Below are 25,147 nucleotides of genomic sequence, written 5' to 3' on the forward strand. Positions count from 1 at the left end.
TTCAAAAGCGTGCCTTAATGAGGCCCAGAGACGGCAGGCGCTTATTTCACAGGAGACTTTATTGAGGACTAGGCTGGGCAAGCCCCAGCTCAGCCAAGTTTGGACAGCACCTGCAGCGCGTCTTCCCGCCCCAGCTGGGCCAGGTGTGTGCCAAGCTGGCCCAGAGAAGCCGAGAGCTCCCTCGCCACCATCTCGATCAAGGCCCGCAGTGGTGAGCGACTGGGCCGCAGTGAGTAGGCAAAGGTGGACCAGGCAGCAGGCACTCCGTATCTCGCCGCCAGGTGTCTAGTGGTGCCACAGGCCATCCCCCCACCCGGCCCAGGCTCAGGATCCAGCAGTACAGTCAGCTCCTCCAGCACCTCCAGCTCATCCAGGACGCGAGACAGGGGCTGCGATGCCAGGTGCGGCAGTTCTGGGGGACAAATGGAGGGGTGAGGGCAATCTTCCAGCCCGCCTTCTCCCTCCCTGGCATGTCCCCGACTAACCTCTGCCCAGGAGTGGAACCAGAGCGACCTTCCGTGAGACCCCTGCCTCTGATGCCTCCAGGGAGCCTGGAGAGGACGAGTGCAAGGAGAAGAGGGTATGGGTGTTGGTGTCGCCACAGACCAAGCCAGGATAGGGGTGGAGACCTTTTGCCTGGCGGTGGCACCGCTGGGCGAGCAGAAGGATCACTGCTGAGGTCACCAGCAGAACCAGCACCAAGAGAACCAGCACCACCGGCAGGGCAAAATTCAGCAAGGCCTGCTGAGTGACGTTGTGCTCAGATGTCCACTGGACACTGGAAATCGCTGATGGGCTGGGCTCCTGGGAGCTAAGGACGCTTGGTTTCCCGGTGTTCAGAGGGCAGGGCTCCTTGGGAGGAACCGACCTCTGCAAATAGGTTGGAGTAAAGCGGGAGGCATGCCCCACTCCTGCCCCTTCAGCCTGAACCTCCCATCCTTCTCTCCCTCAGTGGGATCCAACCCCCGCCTGATCCAGCTAACCCCCGCCACACACACACTTTAACCCAGGTAGGTCTTCCGATCCTATCATGCCCCCACCCTATTCTCTTCAGCGGGGCTACACCCCCTCCCTTGCTCCAGACCCCGCCCATCTAACCCAAACCACGCCCTCCAGCCCCCGCTCCGTCTCCAACAAGCTGCACCCTATCCCAGGCCCTCCGGGGCCCGACCAGCACCTCTCTGCAGCGCCACTGTGTTCCGCCGCTCTGGCTCCCCGCGGGGGCAGGGGCCGTGGCTCCGGTGCCACAGGGGCTACATTGCTCCGCACTGTCGGGGTTGCACTGCCCAATAGGACACTCTTTGAAGGGGCGCGACACGTGATAGCCAGAGTCATTGAGCCCGCAGTTTCCGAAAACTCGAAGTCTGGTGGGAAACAGGGTCTTCACGTGCCGCCGCCCAGCCCCTCCTCTCCTGCACTAGCGACACCCTTTCCCCTTTGTCCTATCCCAGCAGGCCCCACCCCTTGTACTCTACTAACCCAACCTATCACCGACGTGCCCACCCTCCCCGCACTAGCCCTGCCAGTCTCGAGACCCTCTCTCCACAGGCCCCGCCCCCCCACTAACCCCATCCCGCTCTGGCACCAAGCCCCGCCCACCCTTCGGACACTGCCGCGATCCCGCCTAACAGGCAACACCCCTTCGCCGTGGCCCTGAAGTAACCTGTACTAGCCCTTCCATCACAAGCTGAGCCCCACATCGTGTTATCTGCGTAAGGCCCGCTGCCCCTATCCCGAAGCAAGCCTCACAGGCAATAACCCACAGACTTCGTCCCTTCCCCTGCTCCTTATCACCCCCTGGCTCCGCCCCAACATATGCATACCCCTGTCCCCGCTCCTCACCCGGGCAGGGGGGCGGCCCAAAGCGCTGCAGGCAGCTGCCGCAGCACCGGTAATCAGGGTTCCAGTACTCGAGGCGCCCGCAGTGCTGGGAGGCCCCCAGAGGCGCCGCCTGGGCCAGGAGCAGCGCGGCAGTCAAGAGGAGGCATAGGGGCCTCATCCGGGCGGGTCTGCAGCCTGGGGGGCCGTGACCGCAGGACTTCCGACCACAGCGCCGCTGTCACACTTTCCAGAAAACCAGGGCAGAAGAAGGAAGCAGTGATGTGGGGGTATGAGATCCCCAGACCCCTTTGGAAGACGGGAATCTATCCCCAGCCCCTAGTCCAGCTCCTGGCTCATTATCAGAAGGGCCACCAAGGCCTCAAGATGGCTAGAATGAGGAGTCTGGAACCACAATGAGTGGATTTGTATCCCACCTCTGCCATCTTCCTTACCTCTTTTCTCATCCCTAAAACGGGGGTAACAGCACCTGTCTCACAGGTTTATTGTGAAGAATTAAAATCATTACTTGAAGTAAAGTACTTAGAACAGCACCTGGCATATGGTAAGCTTAAGTATTAGCTATTTCCAACTCCCACCTCAGGGCAGCTGGCATGGAGGACCCAGCCCTCAGCCTCTGGAGACTCCCACTCAACTCCCAGTAACCTTACCTCAGCTCCCTAACCCCAATCTCCTGCGGGCTGGGAATCCTCCAACCTGCCACAACCAGGTACCGCCCCCTTGAGAAGCCTGAGAGTGCTGAGGTTCCCAGCACAGAGGCTTCCCCACCCCAACCGGTCCCACTGAGGGGTTTCTACAGCCCTGGGCCCTGAGCCTGCTGCTCTCCCACCTGTTGTTGGAAGTTCTTCAGCAGAAGTTGTGGCCAGAGCCCAGCCCGCTTCCCCTTTTCGTCAGGAGATGTGGGGGTGGAAGGAAACTCCAGCCCACAGCTAGGCTCAAGCTAACAGGTTCTAAACCCTTAATACAGAACTTTATTAGGGGAGGGGTGGTAAGAGAAGGTCCCTGTTTTGAACAGATTACAGCATGGAGCCCCGGAGCCTGGGGAAGATGGAGCTGGGGGGTTAAGGGAGCTTTCAGGAGGGGTCCTGGCCAGGAACATTTATGCCTGTCAAGGGTGGAGGTCAAGGGAGCCAGGGTCTCAGAAGCGGCCATGCCGGTGGTCTGGGGAACGTCGTCGGTTTCTTTCTCGGGGACGGTGGCCAGTATGGGACCTCGGGGGTGACCTGGGGACAGGAGTGGAGAGATGAGGATTAGAGCTGTAAGGAGTGCTGCACAGTTCCCCAGGTCTGCCTCTCTGCTCTGGGATGGGGCAGGTAACCAGAGTTCCTGAGTGGTATCAGGACAGGTTCTCAGGGACTGATCTCCAGATTGGAGATCCAGACTGGTCTTGTGTTTGGGGCTTTGGAGTTCCAGCTGGTTTGGGGGTTGAGACTCAGGCGCTGGTCTTTGGATGGTGCTCAGAGCCAGTCTTGGGATACAAAAGAGAGACACTGTTATTGGGGCATAGGATCAGGTCCATCTCAGGGTATAAAGGCCTTAGGGTATGAGATGTCTTGACAAGCTAGTCCTGAGGTACCTGCGTCTGGGTCCCCGCCCATACAGCTGACGTCGGAGGTTCCGGGAGATGGGCCGCAGGTGCATGAAGTTGCAGAAGCCACCGCGGGTACATTCCCTGGGTGGAGGATGGATGGATGGACGAGGCTGTTGTCAATGACAGCACCCCAACACACAGGAGTCTGGGACTCCAGGTGCCCACCCCACGCCCGTACTACCATACCCCATCTCATACTGCCGGCAGCATGACTCCCGGAAGTCGGTGACAGGAGACAGCTCAGCATGCACAGCCTGCCCGTTGAACCAGCGGTTATTGAGTTCAGCCACCGCCCGCTCTGCATCCTCCTCACGCCGAAACTGAGGGGAAAGTCGATCAGGGTCAGCAATCAAACTCAGAAGTCTTAGGGGATCGGTTAGCAGCTCTGGGCTGGGCTGGATTTAGTGATGGACTTCAAGCTGTGAGGCTTCCGTGGTGGCCATCAGGCACTGAAATGCCTCCACATCTAGGCTCTAATGTGGGGACAGCAGGCACCTTGACATAGACATTGCCCACGAGGTGGTCCCCCAGGTTGTCGCACACGTTCATCTCTTCAATCTCCCCGTACTTCTCCTGCAGCTCCGTGAACACCTCCTGCGGAAGACCAGGAGGAGCTCAGCTGAACTCCTGCTCCACAGGAAACTCAACCCATCCCTTGCCAATCCTCACCTCGAAGAAGTTATCATAGTGTTCTTGAACCTCCACGTCGCTCACGTGACCTGGAGGAGGGGGCAGGGTGAAATCAGGGGGTGGCCTGCTGGCGGCTGTCCGCCCTGCCCCCAAGACCGGTCCCTCACTCACAGTGCGATCCATCTGCGGTTTGGGCAGTGTTCTGTGGATTCCGGTACAGGTTGAGCAGCACTATGGTCTGAACAGAATTTAAAGGGGGCGGGGCCTGAGCGCATGCAAAGGGGTGAGGTGAGGTATGAAGGTTGGGGGTGAGACTTGGCAACAGAGAAGAAGTCTAAGCATCTTGAGTGCATCAGCGATGCTTGCCCCTAAGGAAACCAGAATAGACACCTAGCAGTCAGGGACAGCCCAGCGGTGTGATTTGTACGTACGGGGGCGTGGCCAAGTTCCTGGGAGAAGGGCCTGAAGGAGGGGGAGGAACCTGCAGAGGCCCGACAAGAAAAAAGCCGATGGTGGGGTGGGGCTTAGAAATCCGGAAAAGGCGGGACCTCGTGGTGATGGACAACAGAAGGGGAAACGGCCGGGAGGCGTTAACCCTCAAGGCTCCGTGCCGGGTCTCACCTGGCTGAAAGTCGGTTTGTTGTGAAGCCGGGAGCACCGGTCCCCGTGCCGGCAGGCCCCGATCTTAAAGTAAAAAGAGCAGTTAACCCTGGAAGAGGTGCAAAGACAGAGGTGAACCGAGGGCCGGGGAGGCTGGACACCCCAGAAACACCGCCCAACGCCTCCCAGCCACCAGGGAACCAAACGTTCCGGTCCCGGCCCCCGCAAGGGGCCACTCCCTGCGCCCGTTCTCACTTGTCCTTCTCAGTCCCGAATATCGAAGCTAAATATTCAGCCATTTTTACCCGAACCCTCCAACTCTGGCTGCTCTCACGTCATTTCCGTTCCTTAAGAGCATTGGGAAGTGTAGTTCGTCGCTGCCTCCCGACACAGCACGCGCTCAGAAACTGCCTACTGCGCTTGCGTGTTAGAGGCTTGAGCCCTCCCGGCAAAAATCACCGCCTGGAGTTCCCCGAAAGCGCATGCGTGCAGCGTTGCCGCATCCAAAAAGACTACAAACTCCAGAGATACTTGCGCTCTGTCGCGCAAACGTCCGGAGTTGAAAGTGGCAAAGGCTTCCAAGCGGAGGAAGTAGACGGCACCGGTGAGTTGGGGGCCGTTCGCGCACCCGAATAAACATGAAGAGCGTTCAACCCAGTCAGCTTGCTGGTGGGGGCCGGGGTACCCTTCTTTCAGCAAATCCACCCTTCAGTTTATCGGCGTTTTGTCGTAATAGGGGCGTGGTTGTTCGCGATCCCTGCATCTGTCATTTGGGGTCAAGGCTTGGCTCCTGCCCTACATACCCGCGGGACAACTCTGTCTCAGCGCAACTATGAACTTGGAGCGGGTGTCTAACGAGGAGAAGTTGAATCTGTGCCGGAAGTACTATCTGGGTAAGGGCCGGTTCCTAGGATCCCAACAGAGAAGGGACCGGACTAGAGCGCCTGAGGGAAGAGAGCCCGGGGGCCTGGATTCTTGAGTCTAAGGGATAAAGCGACTGGGGTTGCGGACTCCTGGGTCTGAGGGAAGGGCCTGGGACCTGAGGGAAGAGGAAGCTGGGGCCTCAGCTTCTGGGTCCCAAGAGACGGGAAGAGTTGGTCCGGACTTTGGGTCCTGAGGAAGAGATGAATGAGGAGTCAGATTTTGGGGCCCTAGGGAGGGGCCAGGATTTCTAAGTCTCTGATAGCAGAGATTTCCATTTGAACTTGGGTATGGGAGAGGGCCTTCCGTCCTCTAGGTGGGAGTTGGGGGCGGGGGGAGGGGGGAGGATCGTCACTGCCTTACATTCCAGTTTGTTTGCTTTTTTTCTCTCTTAGGCGGATTTGCTTTCCTGCCTTTTCTCTGGTTGGTCAACATCTTCTGGTTCTTCCGAGAGGCCTTCCTTGTCCCAGCATACACGGAGCAGAGCCAAATCAAAGGCTGTGAGTCCAGGGCACAGATGAAGGGAAGCCATCAGGTGTTGGAAGGGAATGATGGAGGTTCCAGAATTCTGGTTCTCTGGGAGAGAAGAGAGGCCCAGCGGTTGGGTTGGGGAGAGACCAGAGAGCAGGTGGAGGCCAACTTTACCCATTCCTGTTCCCTTTTATAGATGTCTGGCGCTCAGCTGTGGGCTTCCTCTTCTGGGTGATTGTGCTCACCACCTGGATCACCATCTTCCAGATCTACCGGCCCCGTTGGGGCGCCCTTGGTGACTACCTCTCCTTCACCATACCCCTGGGTACTCCGTGATAGTTTCCTCTGCACAGGCCTGGGACCTTCTCATTCACCCAGGATGGGCTCCTCTACTCTAAGCTCACTCTCAAACCCCTAAGACTTTTTCCCATTTCCTGTGTTCTTTGCTGACATCCCCCAATAAAGGACTCTAATTCTCTATATTGACTTTATGGATCTTTTGGAGGTTGAAGCATAAAATGGTTTTTAATATTCAGAAATACGTATTGAATGCCCATTTTGTGCCAGGCTTAGTGCTTCGCACATTCTGTGCAATCCTTCATTCTTTGCACCCTCTGAAATAGGAACTTTCCTGCTCAGGAACCCTATTTTACAGATGCAGAACTAGGAAAGGAATAATGCTTGCACTGCTAGGGGCTTTTATCCTCTGCTGGTGTGTGAATTTGAAAACTGTACTTTCCCACTTGTTCTCAGTATTCTCATCAGAAATGTGGATATCAGTGCTACCTCCTAGAATTTGTCTAAGCCAAACCATATGTGGTAAATGGAAGTTTCCCATTTTCTGAAGATGTCCGCAGCAATAGACATAGCCAAGAGCTTTATCAGAGAAGGCTTTCTTGACCATCTTATTTAAAATTTCAATCCCTACCTTGGTACTCCCTATGTGCCTTCAGGTTGTATCCTTTCTCATTTCATTTCATTTAAAATATTCCACTGTTTCTTGTAATCTTACATCCTCTAAAATATACGCTCTATTACGGCAAGAGCTTTTGTTTTGTTCAGTGCAGCGTCCCCAGTGCCTAGAAGAGTGCCGGGCACACTACTAAACATTTCCTAAATAAATGAGGTTGTGCCTGAAGAGAGATTAAGAGGTAGCTGGCACCTAGCGAGTGCTCAGTAAGATTGAACAGGCCTACCTCCAGACTTCTCTTCCTCAGGGACAAGAAGGTCTCCCACAGTTAAATAAACCCTGTCAATAGCTAAGTTGGTGTTACGCAAAGCTTCTAACACTACAAGTTCCAAGAAGCCTTGCGAAGCCCTCATCCTACATCACCCACCGTGCCACGCGCGGCGCAGGCGCCCTTACTCTGGCTGAGTCTCGGGAGCTGGAACTACACCTCCCAGGAAGCGCTCCGGGATGTCGTTGATTTGTTTCCGGAAACGGGGCCTCGAAAGGTGGGACTTAGACCTGGGAGCCGATGGAGGCAGCTGTCAATTGGTCAGGGACGAGATCGACGGTTGCACTGACAAATGGAAATAGGCAATTGCCAAAAGGGCCCGCCCACAGAAGGGAAAGTAGTGGAGGTGGCAGCAGCAGTAGCGGTCGCCGCCGGACACTGCTCACCGCGGAGGACTGGCTGCGCACAAAGCTTATCTTGACCTCTTCCCGTCTGCCTTCAGCCTTGATTTGTGACCCTGGGCTCTTCTGGGCTCCTCTGACCCAGCTAGCCACACCTCAGACCCAAACCATGTTCCCGGTGAAGGTGAAAGTGGAGAAATCAGGTGAGGACCCCGAGGTAGGGGGCTTTTAGGGGAGCACCGACCGAGCAGGGTACGGGAGTCCCGAAAGACAGGATTATCGCGATAAGACGGACCACGCGACTTCTTCCTGCCGCCCTTGTGACTATCGCCATGTCAGGCATGGAACGATTCTTGCCATCTTCATACCTTACCGGTTTGTGCTCTAGGTAGCGTTGAGATTGAATGGTGGTGGCTCAAACTGTGTGGTGCGGTAAGACATGGGGATCCCGAGCCGTGTGACTCTGAAAGGACTCTTCTTGGCTCTGCCTCAGTTTCCCTATTTCCAGCAGTGGTCAAGCATTGTGCTCAGCGCCTGAAGTACAAGGAAGCTTTTAATCCTGGCAGTCACTGTAGCCCAGTAATCCTAGGAAGTAGGAAACGTGGTGGATGGGGAAACCGACGCTGAGAGAGAGGAAGTCATTTTGAGTTGGGTCCAAGTTGATGGGAAACCAGGACTGGCACGTTGAGGGTGGTGAGAGAGGCATGGAATCCAGACCAGGGCGGGGAGTAAAATGATGTGTAGGGTGTTAGATGGTATAAGTGGTAATACAATGAAGCAGAACGTAAGATCTGACAAGACGAGGGAAAGGGCTATGAGGATAGGTGAGGGAACAGCAAATCAGACCAAGGAAATAGCTCTGAAGAGGCCCTGAGGTGGAAGACTCATCTGGCTTGTGCAAGGAGGAGCAGGGAGGCCAGTGTGGCTGGAGCAGAGGGAGTGCAGTGGGGAGCAGGAGGGAATGACAGATCCTGTGGGCCCAAGTTAGGACTTTAGCTTTTGCTCTGATGGAAATGGGGAGCCAAGGGCGAGTTTGGAGCTGAGGAGTGAGTTACTAAAATGAGTTTAGTGAGTTACTAAAAATGCCCCCCAAATGCCAAAAAAAAACTTGGGTCAGAGAGTAAAAGCCTGGCCACAAATGATGGTTGGGGGGGCAGGGGTAGGCAGGGTCATGGGAGCCTGTGAACATTGGGCCAAAGAGCTCAGTCCTGGGGCTCTTCAGAGTTGTGGAGTGTTCTAAGCCGGAGAGCGTTGGTTTGGTTTTCTGGCCACCTTGTGAAGGGTAGATCAGAGGAGGAGATTGAGTCTGGGAGTCCAGGAGAAGGAAGGGAGAGGACCGGGGTAGGGAGGAGGTAGGTGGAGAGACACTCAGGAGGCCAAGTGGACAGGCCATGGGGTTGGTGAGCTGCGGTGCGGGAGGGTAAGAGGGACTGGGGGACATTGGGGCTACCCCCGAAGTGGGGGCCCAGGAAAAGGGGTAAAGTTTAGAGAGGCACTGAGGCTAGTGTGGGACCCAGTAGATGGTAGGGGCCTAGGGGATGTCCAGGGAAAGGTATCTAGGAGACCATGGGATCCCAAGGTCTAAGGTTCAGGAAAGAAGCAGGAGCTAGGGAAAGAGATGTGGGTATGATCTATACCTTGGCTCCTGCCCAGGGCTCTTTGCTAGAATCTTAGCTGCCCTTAAGCCCTTCCCCCCACCCTGTCTCTCCTCAGTGATGTTGGGAATCCCTGTGTCTCCCCATCCAAGGGCTGGTAAAGCATGTCCCCAGGTATCCTTCCAGGCTTTGAGCACTGGGCCAGAGTGAAGCTAGGTACTGGTTGGAAGAGGAGAGCAAACGCCCCACAAGGGCAAGAGGAGAATATTTATAATATCACATCCTTAAGTTTTATGATGAGGGGAAGTAAACACACAGGCTGACAGAGCCAGGAATACAGGAAGCTGGGCCCAGATATCATTTCCTGACGGGGGAGGGGGGAGCCAAAAATGGATATTTTAGGTGCAATCTCCGAATTATTAAATGTTTTCCATTCAGATTTAGTTGAGATTTAAAATAACACCACTGCTTCAGCCAAACAAAGCACATCTGGGGGCTAGATTCTGCACCCAGTTTGAGTCTCTGCCTTATAATGTCAGCTGTGGAGCCAGATGGCCTGTGTGCAAATCCTCAGCCCTGCAATTTCTTCGCTGTGTGACTTTGAGCAAGTAGCCTAACTTCTCTGTGCCTCCGTTTCATCATACATAAGATGGGGATAATCATATCTACCTGTCAGAGTTATTGTGAAAATGTAACGGGGTTAACGTGTGTGATGTGCTTGGAACAATTCTTGGCACATAAAAGTACTCTGTACAACTTACTGTTAATGCATGCTGCTAAGAGATTCACATACATCATAGGTTTACTTAAACCTCAAAACAGTCCTTGCAGATAGGTATCATTGGGAGACCTAGTTTCAAGATGAGGAAACAGGCTAGGTGAGGTAAGGTGGCTTGCCTGTGGTCACACACGAGCATGTGGGACAGCCCTGGAACCCAGCACTCTTGCTCAGTTGTCCTTGCCCACTGCATTCTCTCAGCATACCTGGCCCCTGGCCCAGTTGGCTGCCCACCTGCCTTGGGCCTGGGAACTGAGTCCTGCTCGGTATCTTCTTCCCCAGAGTTGGAGATGGCCAAGGCCCGGAACCAACTTGATGCTGTTTTGCAATGTCTGCTGGAGAAGAGCCACATGGACAGGTTGGGACCTGGCCAGGCACGGGTCGCAGGGGGTTGGGGGTCCTGGCAAGTTGGACCCTCCAGTCCTGGGCGGATCTGGGTGGGACCCCAGAGGCTGGATTAGGGAGCAAGGATCCCAGTGGACAAGCCACTCAGCACCTTCCCACTCGGCTCTGGGAACCCCAAGCCCATAGTTCTCTTCTGCTACCAGGGAGCGTCTGGAGGAGGAAGCTGGGAAAACCCCCTCGGACACCCACAACAAGTAAGTTTCGTGGATGGGATCTGGATCTGAGCATTTGTGATGGACAACTTCCTCCCTCATCCAAGCCCTGACCACCGTTCTCCGTGCTTCCTCCACCGTAGTCCTCCACCCTGCATGTACAGAGACTCTGTGGCAGCAGAAGCTTAGGTTCCCTCATGGTTGCCACCTACAGCCCCGGAGGCGTGAGCGGGACTCAGGGTCTAAGGGGTTGGTGGGGTCCACGTGAACATCTCAGGATCCCCAGGGGCGCCCTCGAGGGCCAGTCTGCTGACACCTTGTCTCTCCCCACAGGGATTGTTCTGTTGCAGCCACTGGCAAACGGTAAGGTGGCAGGGGCCCCAGCCGACTGACGAGAAGTTCCCAACCCCCACCCTGGTCCTGATGTTCTCCTGCCCCACACAGGCCATCCGCCCGCTTCCCCCACCAGCGAAGGAAGAAGAGGAGGGAGATGGATGACGGGCTGGCTGAGGGAGGGCCACAGCGATCCAGTGAGTAGGCAGTGGCCGGAGAGGGCAGGCGGTGACAGGGAGCTGTGTGAGGTTGTTCACACACCTTCCCCTCCTGTTACCCTAGACACGTATGTGATCAAGCTGTTTGACCGGAGTGTGGACTTGGCTCAGTTCAGTGAGAACACGCCCCTGTACCCAATCTGCCGAGCCTGGATGCGCAACAGCCCCTCCGTGCGCGAGCGTGAACGCTCACCCAGCTCACCACTGCCCCCACTGCCTGAAGATGAGGAGGTTGGATGTGGGGTGGGCCCCCCTCCCAGCAGCCAGTGGGTAGATGGTTAGAGGTGTCCTCTCCCAAAGCTGGTGGGATAGATGCGCACAGGTCTCCGTGTCCCACAGTGATTTCTCGATCCGGTGAGGCACACGGATGTGAACCCTTTGGCCAAGGGTATGGATGGAACCCCTTAAAGTAGACAGACATGACTACCTGGCCTGAGAGGGAGAGGGGACAGGGTTTCCTTGGGCAGGTAGATGTGAACTCCAAGATCAGAGGTCCCCAAAAGCTGGGGGGCTTGACAGAGATCCTTACTGCAAACAGGTGCAGCCACCTGGCCTAGGGGAGCAGATGGGGGTTACTGGGCTGGGTAGGAGTGATTGGGGGTCCCTGGGCTGGACAGAATACAGGCAGGGATCCCTGGAGCAGACCTTTCTTTGGCATGGCTCTTAAGACAGTCCCTGGTGAAACCCTCCTGTCTGCTGTCACTGGGAAAGGCAGGAGGGGTGAAGTGTGTACTGCTGGCCCTCTTCTCAAACTCTCTTGGGCCTGGTGTGGGGCCCTTGCGTCCGCAGAGTTCAGAGGTCACCAACAGCAAGAGTCGTGATGTGTACAAGCTGCCTCCACCCACAGCCCCTGGGCCACTTGGAGATGCTTGCAGATCCCGAATTCCATCCCCCCTGCAGCCTGAGACGCAGGGTACCCCTGAGGATGAGGTGGGTATGCAGGCTGGCCCAGGGCTATGAGGCATATGGTACGGGGCTTGGGCGTGGCCAACCCAGCCTGGCCTCTCTGTCCACGCAGCCCTCCGAGCCTGAGCCCTCACCATCCACACTCATCTACCGCAACATGCAGCGTTGGAAACGCATCCGCCAGAGGTGAGCGTCCCCAAACCTGTTCGTACTCCTATGGCTTCTTCCCCAACTGCTGAGTCTTCCCTCTGCTTCTCTACCCCCACCACAGGTGGAAGGAGGCATCTCATCGGAATCAGCTTCGGTACTCAGAAAGCATGAAGATCCTACGGGAGATGTATGAGCGACAGTGATGTTCCCCTGCCCCCCCACATCCCCCCAATAAACATTCCCCTCCTTCACACCAGCCTCTGCTTGCTCCAGCCCATATTTCCTGGCCCAGACATAAAGCAGTTGGCACGGCTTTAGCACATTTATTGGGGGAACGGATGAGGGGATGGGTGGCAGGAAATTCAAGGAGGGAGGAGGACTGTGGGGTACCAAAGCAAAAGTGGCTGCTTGGTTGAATCTTGGAGAATGAGGGGAGGTATGTGAAAGGTGGGTTACGTGGGATATGTGGTTGGAGATTTGGGGATTAAGACAGAATGGGGGGGGGTTCTGGTTAGAGTTGGGGGTGGGGCTTAGGATATCCGTGCAGAGTCTGGGGAGATGCGATGGGTATCTGTGCAGTCTGAGGTTGAGGGTCCTGCTAGGCCCGGAATAGATGTCCAAGGGTGGGGGGTCAGAAAAGGGGTTTAGGAGTCAGGGAGAGGGGTGCTGGGGTTTCAAGTCACAAGATGGGGGGGGAGTAGATTGTCAGTTGGGATGAGGGGAAGGATCCAGAATCTTGAGAACCAGGCCTTGGATGGTCTGGGATGTTTGAGGGGTGGAGAGGGATTATGCTTGACTGGCCTAGGGTGGAGGCAGGGCTGTCCACACCATAATCTAGTGTTAGAGGGGGAAGAAGATTAAAATGGGATGTGGGCATGTTTTAATAGATGAGTCAGAAGGAAGCAGAGGAGGGAGTTTTGAGTGGGTTTATATGCCAAGAAAGGGGTCAGTGGGGCCGGGAGACTGTAGGCTGAATTGTCCGCGGAGGGCCTGGAAGCTAGGAAGGTGTCAGGAGTTTGAAAGCTGGAGGGGGTGTGAGAACGAGAGTGTCAGTGGAATGGTCTATGTTACCAGGGCAGTCTACGTGGGAAAGGTCAGGGTAGGATCCCAGATTGGGTGGGTGGTTTTGGCGCGCTCGGGACATCTGGCTGGGCGGAGTCAGGTCGGCTTTAAAAGAGGGGGCCTGAGGCGGCTCCCGGGGTTCAGGCATGACGCCTACTTGGCAGCAGCCTGCGGCTGCGGCAGTGGAGCCTGGGGCGTTGCGGGTGCGGCCTGGATGGACAGGACGCCCTCAGGGGACAGCGCGGACGTCACGGCAGCAGGGTCCACGCCAGACGGCAAGCGGTAGCGGCGGTGGAACTCGCGCGCGATGTATCCGTGTTCATCCTGGAGAGAGAGATTTGAGTGGCTCCGCCCTTTCCCTATGGATGCCCCGCCCCAACGGCCTGCGGGTCCCGCCCACGCGTTCTGGCCCCACCCCTGCCAGCGGGCTCACCGGGCGCTCCTCGTGGCGCGCATGCACCTCCACGTGGTCGCCAACCACCTTGACGGCGATTTCCTCTGGGGAAAAGTGCTTCACGTCCAGCAGCACCGAGAAATGCCCGGGTTCTGTCGGGACCTAAGCACAGCCCGATCGTCATCAGAGGGGCGAGGCTCCCAGGACCCAGCAAGGCCCCTTCCCCGTCGGTTCCGGCGCTGCTCCCGTCCCAGGCCTCCGGAACTGGGCAGTCCCCTTTCCTACTCGTAGATCCAGAGGATCTCTTCACCCAGAATAACTGGGCTCATCCCTCCCTCTGTAATCACTGAGATTCTCTCATCCAGAGTGATGAGACCCCCTTCCCCTGCAAGGTCAGTGACCTCCACTCTCACAGGCCTGGCCCCTCCCCCAGTGTCAGAGCGTCCTTTGGACACTGAGTCCCCAGCCCCCTATCCCTCAGAACCCCTGGTGCCCTTACTGCACACCGTCCCCCCCCCCCCCGAAATTGCCAAGATGCCTCTTCCCCCAGCTTCCAGAGTCGTCTTTTTACCCTCCCACTGGAGTCACGGGGCCGCTTATGCCCTCAACAGTTACCAGTATTCTCCCCCTACTTCTCAGAGTGTCCAGGCCCCCCTTTCTCAAGTCACAGGACCCTTCCTCCCCTCTGTTTCTCCAGAAGACATAGGGTCGCCACATTTCGTCTCCAAACTCTTCCCCGAGAATGACAAAACTTTCCCTTCCCTCAGGAGTCCCTGGGAACCCCATGCCCTTCAGAATAACTGAGCGCCCTCTTTCCCCCAGATTTCCTGGGTCACCAGCCTCCTTCAGACTCCCCAACGCTCGCCTCAGAGTGACGGCCCCACCCTATCCGTGACTCAGCCATTTCGGAGCCGAGACCCTCCTCAGACCGGCAGGGACCTCCCAGCCCCTTCGGTAATCCAGCCCTGAGATTCCATACTCAGCGAACTCTGGAACCCCCTCTGAGTGGCCGGACTCTCCCCCCGCTCAAAGTCGGGGGACATTCCTCACCACCGCCCCCCACCCCGGGATGACCGGGGCCCCAAGCCTTGCAAGTGGTCGAGTTACCGCCCTCCCCCAGGCCTGGCACCTGGGCGGTAGGCAGCGCCACGCTGGGTGCGCGCAGGTAGTAGGGGGCCAGTGTGGCGGGGCAGAGCGCAGCCAGCTCGGCCTCCAGCAGCCCCTCGCCGAAGCGCTGGTCGAAGAGGCGCCCGGGCGCCGAAAGCCCGGGCAACGGGGCCGAGGCGCGGCGCAGCCAAGACGGCTGCACGGGCACGGGGATCTCCATCCTGCTTCGCCGCCGCCGCCGCCTCCCCTAGGCTCCGCAGTGCCCCTGCGTGCGCCGCAGCCGCTCTTATAGTACGCCTTGTGTCCGCCCCTCGGCGGGCCGCCCGGGGACATTGGGACCACGGCCAGCCCCGGCCATTAATAGAGCCTTATTTAGAAAGCCCAACAATGACTTGGCCATTTACTAAGTGCCTGCTGGATGCCGGAGAGGTGATGCCCCGATTTCCCAAAGGGGAAACTAAGGCTGAGGAGGCGAAGCCTTGCCGAGTGGGTAGGACGACGCAGCATTTGGGACCCAGGGCCCGAAAACCCCACCGCAGAGTTCGCAGTCCCTTAATCCACCCCCGCCCCGCAGGCAGCTCTGGGGATGACGCAGATGGCGGTCTTAGGAGCAGAGTCTTGGGTACAGGGAATGTGGTAGCCGGCCAGGCTGTCAGGAGGACACAGAACAGACCCTACTTCCATCTCAGCAGGGCCCTGAGCCCAGCCCCCCGGCAAGCCGGGCCTAATTCTGGGCCTCTGACTCAGCCTCGGGTGCGCAGGGTAGCGCGGTCTGCCAGGTGAGCAGCAGCCAGAGGGCGCGGGCACGAACAGTCCAGGCTGGCCCCCCAGGGGCCGCGCGTCGGACCCGAAATAGCTCGTTTTGATCCCACCACCTCGGCTGGGAGCCCAGGCCTGGCACTTAGCGCAACCAGCTGCTCCTGCAGCAAGACGGAAGTGGTTAATGACTCCGCGGGACCCGTTGGCTGGCCCGACTGATGGAGGGGGCGGCGGTTAGAGAGGGGACGGACTCCCCGATTGCCCTGCAACGCGAAAAGCGGCCGTTACATTGGAGTCCCGACAAGATTTCTGCAGCAAAAGGGGGAGTGGCTATAAGTCACTGCAGGAAAGCGAGAGTACTTTATGACCCCTCCTAACCGCGAGCTCACCTTCAGGTCCTTTCCATTGGTTCACAGGCTTGCCAATTACTGCTGCGCGCTACGGTTCTCCAATCAAACATGCTCTCTCAGTCAGGCCGAAGTTACAGCTGGTTGTGCGACATCTCTCTTTGGCCACTTTCCAATTACTTTTATTTTCCTCTCCATCATTGGTCGCCTTGGAGGCCGCTCTCTTCCCGCGCGGGCACTCCCGGAGAGGGGCGGGCCTGACAGAGCATTGCTAAGCGACAAAGATGCGCGCGGGGTCAACCCAGTGAGGGAGCGGAGCTGGCGGAAGCGCCCAGGTGGCTGCGGAATGGACCGCAGGTGAGACCGATCCTTCTCCCGGGGACCACAGGAGGCTTGGGGAGGTCCTAGGGTGAGATTAACACAGCGTTGGGTTAGGTTTGCTAGGGTCCGGAGTCTTCGCTTTTTCAACCGCACTGGAACTACAACTCCCAAGATGCTCCAAATCCTTTGGCAGCTCCTGCCTGGACTTCACAACATCTGGGTCCCCTAGCGTCTTACGTTCCGCTTCCCAAATGGCTCAAAGGGCTTTTCTTTTTCCTTTAAGGGTGTCCAGTGTCATCTTGGGAATTAAATTTCTGAATTTTGAAACTGCCCCAGACTCCTGTGAATGTTGGTTTTGACCTTTCTTGCTTAGGCGGAGCCCAGTTACTGATGGGGATTGTAGTCCATTTACCATTTCCTCCTTAGTGTCCCCAGTACTTAAGGGAAATGTACAGTATTCGGGTTTAGCCATGGTTCTTAACCCGAGCTCCACTTCAAAATCACCTGGGACGGTGCGAAAGAGATGCAGATGACCAGCCCCCTTCCAGATATTATGATTCTTTTGGCTTGGGGTGAGGACAGTATATCTGTATTTTTAAACGTCTCCTAGATTGGATTCAGGGTTAAGAACCACCAGTTGGCAGTTACTTGGTTTTCTGAGACTGCCCCAAGGGCTGGTGGGAATCGAGCTTCTAGTATCATTATCTTGAATGTGCAGTGCTGCTTCGTGGGAATTATAGTCCATTTCTTCCTGGAATCTATGGGAATTGTAATCTGGCTCTGCCCTCCTCTTCCCAACCCTGAAACCTGACTCCACCCCATAGCCTCCCAACAGGGGGGCTCTGCCTGCCAACCTTCACTCTGCCCTTGCAGTCTGCCAGTTTTCTCCATCCAAGACAGCCCCTTTGAGGATACTCCCCTGGATCAAAGCCACTACTGGCCATCCCAAAGCCAGACCTGGCACCCCAAGGTGAGGACACTCCATAGAGAGTGCTGTGTGTGAGCCCAGTGGTGAGGGAGTGACAACTAGAGGGAAGGAGGACATATGATGAGAGATTGGGGGTTGGGGGATTAAGAGACAGTCCTTCCTCGTGGCTCTGCCCTCACCCAGTCCTCTGTCACCTGGATCTCCTATCGTAGCCTCCAGTCACTCTGAGTTGTTACCATTATGAGATATGTTTCCTCCCCTCTCGACTAAGACACACTTCATGTGTGCCTTCATTCCCTACAGGGATGACCCCTCAACCCTCACTTTCTTCTCCCCGTCTCCCTATCTTAGACCCTGAGCCCATCCAGGTCCCAGAGGTCCAGAAGCCCAGAAGCTCCCAAGGCTCTGGCCACAAGTCCCAACTCCTCTGAACTGTTTGAAGAGTCCTGGCCATCCAGCTTAGGGACCCCTTCCCCACCCAGCACCACAGAAGGACAGATGGGAGCCTCCCCACCACCCATCCTGGTTGACAGCAGGGAGTCCGTGGTAGCCAAGTAAGTACCAGCAGCCCTGGGGGGACAGGGGGGAAGAAGGCTTTGGATCAGGAGGGGCCAGGCTTCCCATAATAATCACCATGGCCAGAGTTGTTTATGCAGCACTTTTAGGACCACACTTTATGTGTGTTATTAAGAGCTCTGGAACTAGGCTGCCTGGGTTCAAATCCCAGCTCTGTCACTTACCCTCTGTATGATGTGGGCCTCAGTTTTCTTCATCTGTAAATTGGGGATATTAACAGCACATATCCCCTAGGGCTGTTTCAAGCTTTCAGTGAGTTACTGTCTATAAAGCATCTATAACGAGTGCTATCACATAGTGAGCCCTTTGATTTGTAGGACCCAAGTTCAGCTGCTTTAACAAACAGGCCCAAATTAAATGTGGCTAAAGCAAGATAGCATTTATTTCTCCCTCACCCAACAATCCAGACAGAAGCAACCAGGGCTGACATGGCAGCCCCTGGTTAAGGTGTCAGGGACACAGTTTCCTTCTCTCTTACTGCCTCCCATCACTAGGCTGTTGCCCTTTCCTTTATGGACCAAAATGGCTCCCAACCACATCAATTTTCCAGAATCACATCTCCTCATCTCATAACCCTGCTGGTCAAGAACCTAGTTATGTGGCCATAAAACTATAGGTACCCCTGCTAAATCTATCTGTAGAAGAGTGGCTATGTGCCCAGTATTATACAGTCTTATATAATATTGCATTACTCTGTAAGAGAGAACAGATGTTGAGGGACAAGTACTAGGTACTGCCAAAGTACTTGATAAACATCGCTGTTGTGATTGTTGTTGTCATTATTATTATTATTACATGGCTCTCCTCATTCACCCACCTCCCATTCTCTGATGCGCACAGGTACATAAACCGGTTCCGCCAGGCTCAGCCCACAAGCCGAGAGGAACGCCACCCTGCAGGCCCAACCCCAGCTGACTTTTGGTGGCTACGGCCTGAATCTCCGGACACCAGCACTCAACTTGCAGCAGGTAACAGCTTCAGTCCCATCCACTGCCGGCCTAAAACCTTTCCTGATCAGTGCCCCCAGCAGAGATTCGTCATGGCCTCCCAAAATCAACTGGGGCTTCTCAGCAGGAGCCAGTGAACCAGAAGGAAGACCCAACACAGCAGTCCCAACTCTTGCCAAGGTGGCCAGCGCATCTCAGGCTAAGGCTGTGGCACCCCTTCAGGAAATGAAGCAGGTGACATCCTCATCTACTTCCTTCCCTATGTACCTGAACTGATAGCACCAGCCCTGGGATAGAATTGGAGTCAATCCCCGATTCAAGGAAGCTTAAACAAAAAAGGAGGATTTATTGGCTAATGCAATCAAGAAATCCCAAATGTATATGCTTTCAGGCATGGCCGGATCCAGGTGTTTGAACACTATTAGGAGGAGCTCGACTCTCTTGACTCTCTGTTCCTCTTTGTTGGGCTCAATCTCAGACAGGCTTTCCCTTTGAAGTAGTGAAGTTGGCTCCAGTGAATCTAGGCTTCTAACTTACATAGTTAATTCAGCAGAAAGAGGAAGATTTTCCAGTAGTTCCATCCAAAGCACCAGGCCTTACTCTCATGCATTCAGCTTTGAGCCAGTTGCTGTGGAACCAGAGGACAGATTGTTGTGATTAGCTAGGCCTGGTCAGGAAGGTGGGGGGTCAACACTTCTCCCACAATAATGACTACAAGGAGGGGTGCGGATCCACAGAGGAGAACTGGGTCCCTCTTCCCTGACCCTGAGGAGGAGGAGCGGATTCCATAGAATGACTTACCAGCATGTGAGGATACCAGGGGGAATGCAGACCTGTACTCCAGGCCCTCTGTCCAAAGCCACTTTCCCAGTGTTCTTTGAGATGGGGGCTAGCCTCTAATCCCTCTTCCCTTGCAGAGCCTCAACACATGGAACTCATCCCTGCTGGACCTGGAGACACTGAGCTTGCAGAGCAGAGCTGCCAGGCTGCTCAAACGCAGGTGCCTTCCCTGCCCCCACCATCCTCCCCACTCCTACAGCTCCAAGCACCACCCACTGCCTTTGAGACCCCCGTTGCCTCCCTTCTGCTTTCTCACTACAGCAAGGCCTCCATCTCCTCCTCTTCACTCAGCCGGAGCGATACCAGCAGCTCCTCATTCCCAGTCAGCTCTGAGGGCCTCTCTCCCTTCTCTGTGACCTTGCCCCCTGACTCCAGCAAGGGCTCTGACCTCAAGGCACATGGTAAGTTCTGAGGCCAGGATTGAGAAGAGACTGGATGTGAATCCCAGCTGTGACACTTACCAGCTGTGTGACCTGGGGCCTCTCCGGGCCTCTCTGTTTCTCCAACTTTAAAACAGGGGTAATAAATGAGTTGGGGGATACAGGGAGCACTTGCTACGGGTCCTAACAATACCTATCATTAGTATGACAGGTTCTCTCTCTGATCCTGTTTGCAGTTCTGAACACAAATTTCCAAAAATCAGGTGGCTTTTTGCTCATTTGACCCCATACCTGATTGGACAGCAAAATCTGACCTAAAGAATACGAAGGCTGTTTATCATGTCTCTATATCTCATTGAGGGTGAACAGACATACTTTTTGCTATGGTGTTACATTGAACCACATGAAACTTTTGTCTTTGTCAGTAAAAAATGGTTGGATATGGACAAGTTCATAGTGTTCAACCAAATACTAATGTGTTTGAGCCTGGTGTACTGAGCCAGCCCTCTGTCGATGTTGGACATATGACGTGACTTTGCTGAAGCAGACAAACTGTTGAACTCTCAATTCCTGCCACCTGGAGTCTTCAGATTTCAGAGATGGGATTAAGGACCTGGGTTACTATTACTGCATGGCCAGGTCCTGGGACGCGGTGGCACACAGAACAGATGCTGTCCGTGTCTCATGGGGCTTGAGTGAGTGGGGCCAGGCAGGCGTGGTAAACAGGGAGGTGTTCCTGCATGGTGTGTGATCCTGGCTGAGCTCTCGCTTGTCTGATTCTTTGCTCTTTTTTGGCTTCACCTCACCTTTTATTCACCTCTCCTTCCTGAGCCTCAGTTTTCTCATCTGCAAAATGGGGATAAAACTAGGACCTTATGAGTTATCCTTCAGATTAAATTTATTCATTCTTTCATCTAAAAAACATTGAATACCTATTGTGGATAAGGCCCTGGGCTTGGGGATTCCACAGTGAACGAACCGTGTGTGGTCCCACCTTCATGGTCTTCACAATATAGTGAATGTGGGGCAGAAAATAGCTACATAACCCCACAAACAAATGTGAAATGTAAGCAGAAATGAGGGCCATGCAAGAGAGGATCGTGATGCTGGGAAGTCAGAGAAGGCCTTCCTGGAAGAGGTGCTGTCTAAGTGGAGACCTGAACAATGAAGGTGGGGACAACAGCCCTCTAGCATTTGCAGAGGACCTGAGGTGGGAGGGAGCATGGTATAAATAATGGACTAGAAATGGTGGGGTGTGGGGGGGTGTTGGGAGGGAATGAGAGTGGTGTGGGGTCAGGTGGAAGAGATTGGCAGGGGTCAGATTACATTGGGCCATGTAGGCATGGGAGGCATTATCTTAGGGAGGTCATTATCTTAGGACTGAGGAGCCATGGGAGGGTTCTGAGCAGGGAGGGATGTGATCTTTCTTGGGTTATTAACAGACTCCCTCTGGCTGCTGTGGACCCCCCAGTGAGAGATGCTGGCAATTTCTCTTGGTCCAGAGCCTGAGGAACAGAGTAGAGGGAAGTGGCCAGGTTTGAAAGTAGAGTCACAGGATATAGAGGGGAGTTGGGGAGAGAGAGATCCAGGATGACACCCCCCTTCTCTATGCAGCATCAGATGGTGGGGCATCTAAGAGACAATGGGAGCCCTACTGATCATGACCGATGAAGTTATGCTCTGGGTGATGGGAATGATGTCCATTTGCCCCATTGAACTGAGGACAGTTCGTGGCCCTGCCCTTGGTCACTGCTGTATCCCTAGCACAGGTCTGGACCCTGCATTTCAATATAATAAATAGTTCATTTGGCATTTATGCCATAAATTCTGACCGCACCAGGCCTTGTTCTTGACACTGTGGATATAGCAATGGTCAGACAGACGAAAACCACTGCCATTGTGTAGCTGGCATTGTGAAGGGAGAGAGAAGTAAGCAAACAAGTACCACACCGAATATGTTAAAAGGTGAAGAGAGCTAAGGAGAAACCTGGAACAGGAAAGGGGACAGGAAGTGGTAGGGCTGGGGGGTGCTGCAGTTTTAAATAGAGTAGCCAGGGAAGGCCCCGCTAAGAAGGTTATACTGAGCCAAGATCTGAAGCATGGGAAGGATGGAACCCTGTGCATACAGGAGGCACAGCACTCCAGGCAGTGGGAAGCACAAATGCAAAGGCTTTTGCTTTTTATCAGGACAGGGGAGGGTTCCAGTCCAGGAGGGCCCTGATCTGACTCAGGTGTTCCTAGGCTCCCTCTGGCTGCGGGGGTGGGGTGGGCTGAGGTATGTGTGGGGGGCGGGGGGGCGGGGTAGACAGATTGGGAGGACAGAAGTAGAGGGACCAGAGAAGAGGTTGCTTTAGGGTTGGCCCCAAGAAAGGGCAGTCACGAGGAGGAGAAGTGGGCAGATTCTGGAGGATCTGTCTTGTTCACTCTTGTAACCACAATGTCCAGAACAGTGCCTGGCATATAGGAAGAACTCAATAAATATTTGCGGATGAATAAAGAATTGAATGATGACAGGTTGAGAAGCCCATGAGTGCTCTCTCCTCTGACCCTGCCCCTTTTCTCACTTCCTGCTTGGGAAAGGAGCTGGGACATTGTCTGGAGAGCCTGTCTGAATACCTTTCTGGTACAGTTGAAGGGTATGTGCACAGGCTGTCCTTGGTTTGCTCCTCACCCCAGCTGTGGCCTTATCCTTCCTCCTTCTACTTACCCCCACAGCAGCACCAGCACCTGCCCCCGTCCCTGCTCCAGCCCCGGTCTCCTCCCAGGCACCCCTGCATCCAGAGGATGACATTCTATACCAGTGGCGGCAGCGGCGGAAGCTTGAACAGGCTCGAGGAGGGCAGGGTGATGGAACCTGGGTGCTACCCCAGACTCCTGCCCTCACCACTCCAGTGAGCCGGGGGAGGGAGGAGCCTGAGGGGGCTGGAGGGAGGGATGCTAAGGGAAGCTGGAGGAAGGGGGAGCCAGAAGGGGACTGAAGAGCCCTCTACCCTTTCTCTCCCTCTCAGGTCCCTGCCCCTGTTTGTCTACAGGCCCTTCCTACCCCTGCAGAGACCCTTGGCTCCCTGGGAACCCAGCCTACCTGCGTCCCACGTTGGGCCACTGTGGCCTGGCCTGGGCCCCTGGAGGCCTTCTATATGGAGAGGCCTCCTATTCCCCCAGGGTTCTCTCCACACATCTTTTGGGGCCCCAGCCCCCCTGGGTTCTTCTGGACCCCACAGTCTGGACCTTGGGTATCTCTTGGGGCCATTCCTCCCACACCCTCTACCCCTGCGCCTCCGGCTGCCACACCCATGCCCCCGGCCTCCACCCCGGCACCCACAGCCTCCACCGTCCCGCCCCCAGTCGCCCTCCAGGACCCGCCCACTCCTGCGCCAAGCAGCGCGGCCCAGCCTGAGAGGCAGGACCCCAAGCCTCGGAGTAGCAGAGCCCCGCGCCAGGAGTCCGCTGGGACAGTCTTGGCAGCCGACGAGGGACCTGGCCCGCAGCTCCGAGGCGCCCTGGGCCAAGTCGTATCCGCTCGGCTCTTCCCGGACAGCCTGGAGGACACGCCCCCTCACCTTGAGGGCCCATCTCTGCCCGAGGCTGAATCTCTGAAAGTCAAGGCCGCACACCCCCAAACCAAGATTGCGCCACCTCGCTCCGAGGTCACGCCCCCTCTATCTGGATCACGATTTCCCAAGGCACGGACTCCGCCAGGTCGGTCTAAAGCCGAGTCTCGGAAAGCCAAGGCCACGCTCCCCCTAGCGGTGTGGGAGTCTCGGAAAGACAAAGACACTCCCTTGGCTGAAGCTGGGGATCCGCCGCGCAAGGTCCCGCCCCCTCCAGCTGAGGAGGTGTCCACTTGCGTCGAGGCCCCGCCCCCTTCGTTCGAGGCCCCGCCCCCTTCCTTCGAGGCGGGGTCTCTCGAGGCGGTGGCTACGCCCTCGTCCGCTGCTGAGCACGCCCCCTCAGAAGAGCTGCTCTGCCAGGCCGCCCGACTTCTGGAGGCTGCAGAAGGTGAGCTGCTGTGCGTGCTGCCGGATCTGGATGGCAGTCCAGCACCTCACGAGTCGACCTCCTGGCGCTCTGCCTTTTACTCCTAGACTCTGACGGCAGCGAGTTCCAGGACGACCCGGTACTTCAGTTGCTAAGAGTTCAGAGGGCGGAGCTGAGACGGCAGAAAAGGTAGACCATCACCAGGATCTACAACACCCCGTTCCCAGAGCCATCCACCACCACCCCAGACCCCAATCCTGAGCACATAACCTCAGCCTCTACTACCCTGGCTTTTTTTGTAGGAAAGTGGACGCCCAACTGTCACTCTTACTGGAGCACACTGAAGACCCAGGGACTTGGTCTCCTCCAACCAGGTCACCTCCCAGGTCCCCAGGAAGGCGGCTGCGGAGGGAAGGAGCTTCACTTGAGACCAGACGACGTTGAATTGTACAAATTATAGTTTTCCCAATAAAAAAATTTTTTTCCACGTTACTGATTGCCTCTGAGAAAGTCGTTCTGGAAAGGCTAAGGGTCATGCTAATTCAGAGAAATAGCTCTCTCCCTCCCCTATCCAGCTCCTGCCCCACCCTCACTCTAGTTCCTTACCATTGGCACGAAATCTCTTCTGGTTTCCCCTCTGAGGAATTGTTTCTGAGGTTAGGACTGGGGAGGGATTCCGGGCCAGATGTCAAGCAAGACTGGGACTCACCTTAGTTGACTCTCAGCTCGGAAAATGGATCCTCCTGTCTCAGCTAAGACCAAAGGGCTGTTCTCTGAGCATGAAGCTAATGGGTTCATCAGAGTGCTGGGCAGTGGTCAGCCCTCAGTCCACAGCCTGCTTGAGCCAGCAGCAGCATTTAGCGTGCTCATCCCTCCCTCCTTGAAACACTTCCTTCCCCTGCTCCCAGTGTCCCACCCTTCTCCTCACCTCTCTGGTCACATCTTGTCATTGCCCCAGCCTGTCACTTGAGCATGTCCCAGGTCCCCAGCCTTAACTATCTGTATTCATTCCCAGGTGCTCTCATCTAGTTTCACCACTCTAACACCCATCTCTATTCTAATGGTCCCCACATTTCTATTTTCAGCCTAGACCTGGCTGTGAACCTTACGCTCCTATATTCTGATACCTGCTCACCATTTCCATTCAAAGGCCTAAGAGACGTCTCAAACCCCACAGGTCTTAAACTGAGCTCTCAATCTTCTCCCTAAACTTGCCCCTCCCTGCTTCTCCTGAGCTCCATCCCTCCAGCTCCTCAGGCCGAAATCCTCCTGGCCCTTCTTGACTTCTCTCTCTCACTCACCCCACTGTCAGTTAGTTGACTAGCAATTCCTTTAAAAAT

General features: G+C 55.7%; 6 protein-coding genes and 1 long non-coding RNA gene across 17 annotated transcripts; 3 read left to right on the forward strand and 4 right to left on the reverse strand.

Annotated features, from left to right (window-relative positions):
* Nucleotides 1-41: 41 nt before the first annotated feature.
* Nucleotides 42-1,999, reverse strand: IGFLR1 (IGF like family receptor 1). Its single transcript, XM_057314635.1, has 4 exons — nt 1,824-1,999; nt 1,178-1,364; nt 486-870; nt 42-412 (listed from the first exon to the last, which is right to left on the reverse strand). The coding sequence occupies exons 1-4, from the start codon at nt 1,997-1,999 to the stop codon at nt 90-92; spliced, it is 1,071 nt and encodes a 356-aa protein (XP_057170618.1). The 3' UTR covers nt 42-89.
* Nucleotides 2,000-2,002: 3 nt separating this feature from the next.
* On the reverse strand, nt 2,003-5,024 carry U2AF1L4 (U2 small nuclear RNA auxiliary factor 1 like 4). 6 transcript variants are annotated; one of them, XM_057314356.1, is made up of 9 exons: nt 4,916-5,024; nt 4,682-4,744; nt 4,492-4,541; nt 4,232-4,298; nt 4,100-4,149; nt 3,926-4,024; nt 3,617-3,750; nt 3,416-3,511; nt 2,003-3,307 (listed from the first exon to the last, which is right to left on the reverse strand). In XM_057314356.1, the coding sequence occupies exons 6-9, from the start codon at nt 3,977-3,979 to the stop codon at nt 2,686-2,688; spliced, it is 906 nt and encodes a 301-aa protein (XP_057170339.1). In that variant the 5' UTR covers nt 3,980-4,024; nt 4,100-4,149; nt 4,232-4,298; nt 4,492-4,541; nt 4,682-4,744; nt 4,916-5,024; the 3' UTR covers nt 2,003-2,685. The 6 variants fall into 6 exon arrangements, with proteins under 6 accessions (XP_057170339.1, XP_044234850.1, XP_026340243.1 ...); XM_044378915.3 differs by lacking the exon at nt 4,492-4,541; XM_026484458.4 differs by lacking the exon at nt 4,492-4,541 and having other exon boundaries at nt 3,629-3,750; nt 4,682-4,769; nt 4,916-5,007.
* Nucleotides 5,025-5,162: 138 nt separating this feature from the next.
* PSENEN (presenilin enhancer, gamma-secretase subunit) lies at nt 5,163-6,532 on the forward strand. The gene is made up of 4 exons (XM_026484526.4): nt 5,163-5,264; nt 5,397-5,553; nt 5,977-6,081; nt 6,249-6,532. Exons 2-4 carry the CDS (start codon nt 5,493-5,495, stop codon nt 6,386-6,388), a joined length of 306 nt encoding a protein of 101 aa, XP_026340311.1. The 5' UTR covers nt 5,163-5,264; nt 5,397-5,492; the 3' UTR covers nt 6,389-6,532.
* A 1,077-nt stretch (nt 6,533-7,609) lies between these two features.
* Nucleotides 7,610-12,424, forward strand: LIN37 (lin-37 DREAM MuvB core complex component). The gene is made up of 9 exons (XM_026484471.4): nt 7,610-7,834; nt 10,287-10,362; nt 10,553-10,603; nt 10,895-10,924; nt 11,006-11,091; nt 11,177-11,343; nt 11,902-12,042; nt 12,131-12,204; nt 12,290-12,424. Exons 1-9 carry the CDS (start codon nt 7,801-7,803, stop codon nt 12,369-12,371), a joined length of 741 nt encoding a protein of 246 aa, XP_026340256.1. The 5' UTR covers nt 7,610-7,800; the 3' UTR covers nt 12,372-12,424.
* Nucleotides 12,425-12,476: 52 nt separating this feature from the next.
* HSPB6 (heat shock protein family B (small) member 6) lies at nt 12,477-15,608 on the reverse strand. The gene is made up of 3 exons (XM_026484512.4): nt 14,754-15,608; nt 13,664-13,786; nt 12,477-13,554 (listed from the first exon to the last, which is right to left on the reverse strand). Exons 1-3 carry the CDS (start codon nt 14,949-14,951, stop codon nt 13,384-13,386), a joined length of 492 nt encoding a protein of 163 aa, XP_026340297.1. The 5' UTR covers nt 14,952-15,608; the 3' UTR covers nt 12,477-13,383.
* A 213-nt stretch (nt 15,609-15,821) lies between these two features.
* Nucleotides 15,822-24,299, forward strand: PROSER3 (proline and serine rich 3). 6 transcript variants are annotated; one of them, XM_057314355.1, is made up of 11 exons: nt 15,822-16,194; nt 17,032-17,128; nt 17,438-17,640; nt 18,503-18,630; nt 18,737-18,843; nt 19,527-19,609; nt 19,741-19,850; nt 22,545-22,720; nt 22,862-23,828; nt 23,915-23,996; nt 24,110-24,299. In XM_057314355.1, the coding sequence occupies exons 1-11, from the start codon at nt 15,854-15,856 to the stop codon at nt 24,249-24,251; spliced, it is 2,436 nt and encodes an 811-aa protein (XP_057170338.1). In that variant the 5' UTR covers nt 15,822-15,853; the 3' UTR covers nt 24,252-24,299. The 6 variants fall into 6 exon arrangements, with proteins under 6 accessions (XP_057170338.1, XP_026340130.1, XP_057170336.1 ...); XM_026484345.4 differs by having other exon boundaries at nt 15,823-16,194; nt 18,734-18,843; nt 19,711-19,850; nt 22,838-23,828; XM_057314353.1 differs by having other exon boundaries at nt 15,823-16,194; nt 18,734-18,843; nt 19,711-19,850.
* LOC130544127 (uncharacterized) lies at nt 18,928-23,487 on the reverse strand. Its single transcript, XR_008960139.1, has 2 exons — nt 23,390-23,487; nt 18,928-19,237 (listed from the first exon to the last, which is right to left on the reverse strand). It is a non-coding gene; the product is annotated as an uncharacterized LOC130544127 (long non-coding RNA).
* Nucleotides 24,300-25,147: the final 848 nt, after the last annotated feature.

Source organism: Ursus arctos, unplaced genomic scaffold (genome assembly GCF_023065955.2).
Source record: "Ursus arctos isolate Adak ecotype North America unplaced genomic scaffold, UrsArc2.0 scaffold_19, whole genome shotgun sequence".
Lineage (NCBI taxonomy): Eukaryota > Metazoa > Chordata > Mammalia > Carnivora > Ursidae > Ursus > Ursus arctos.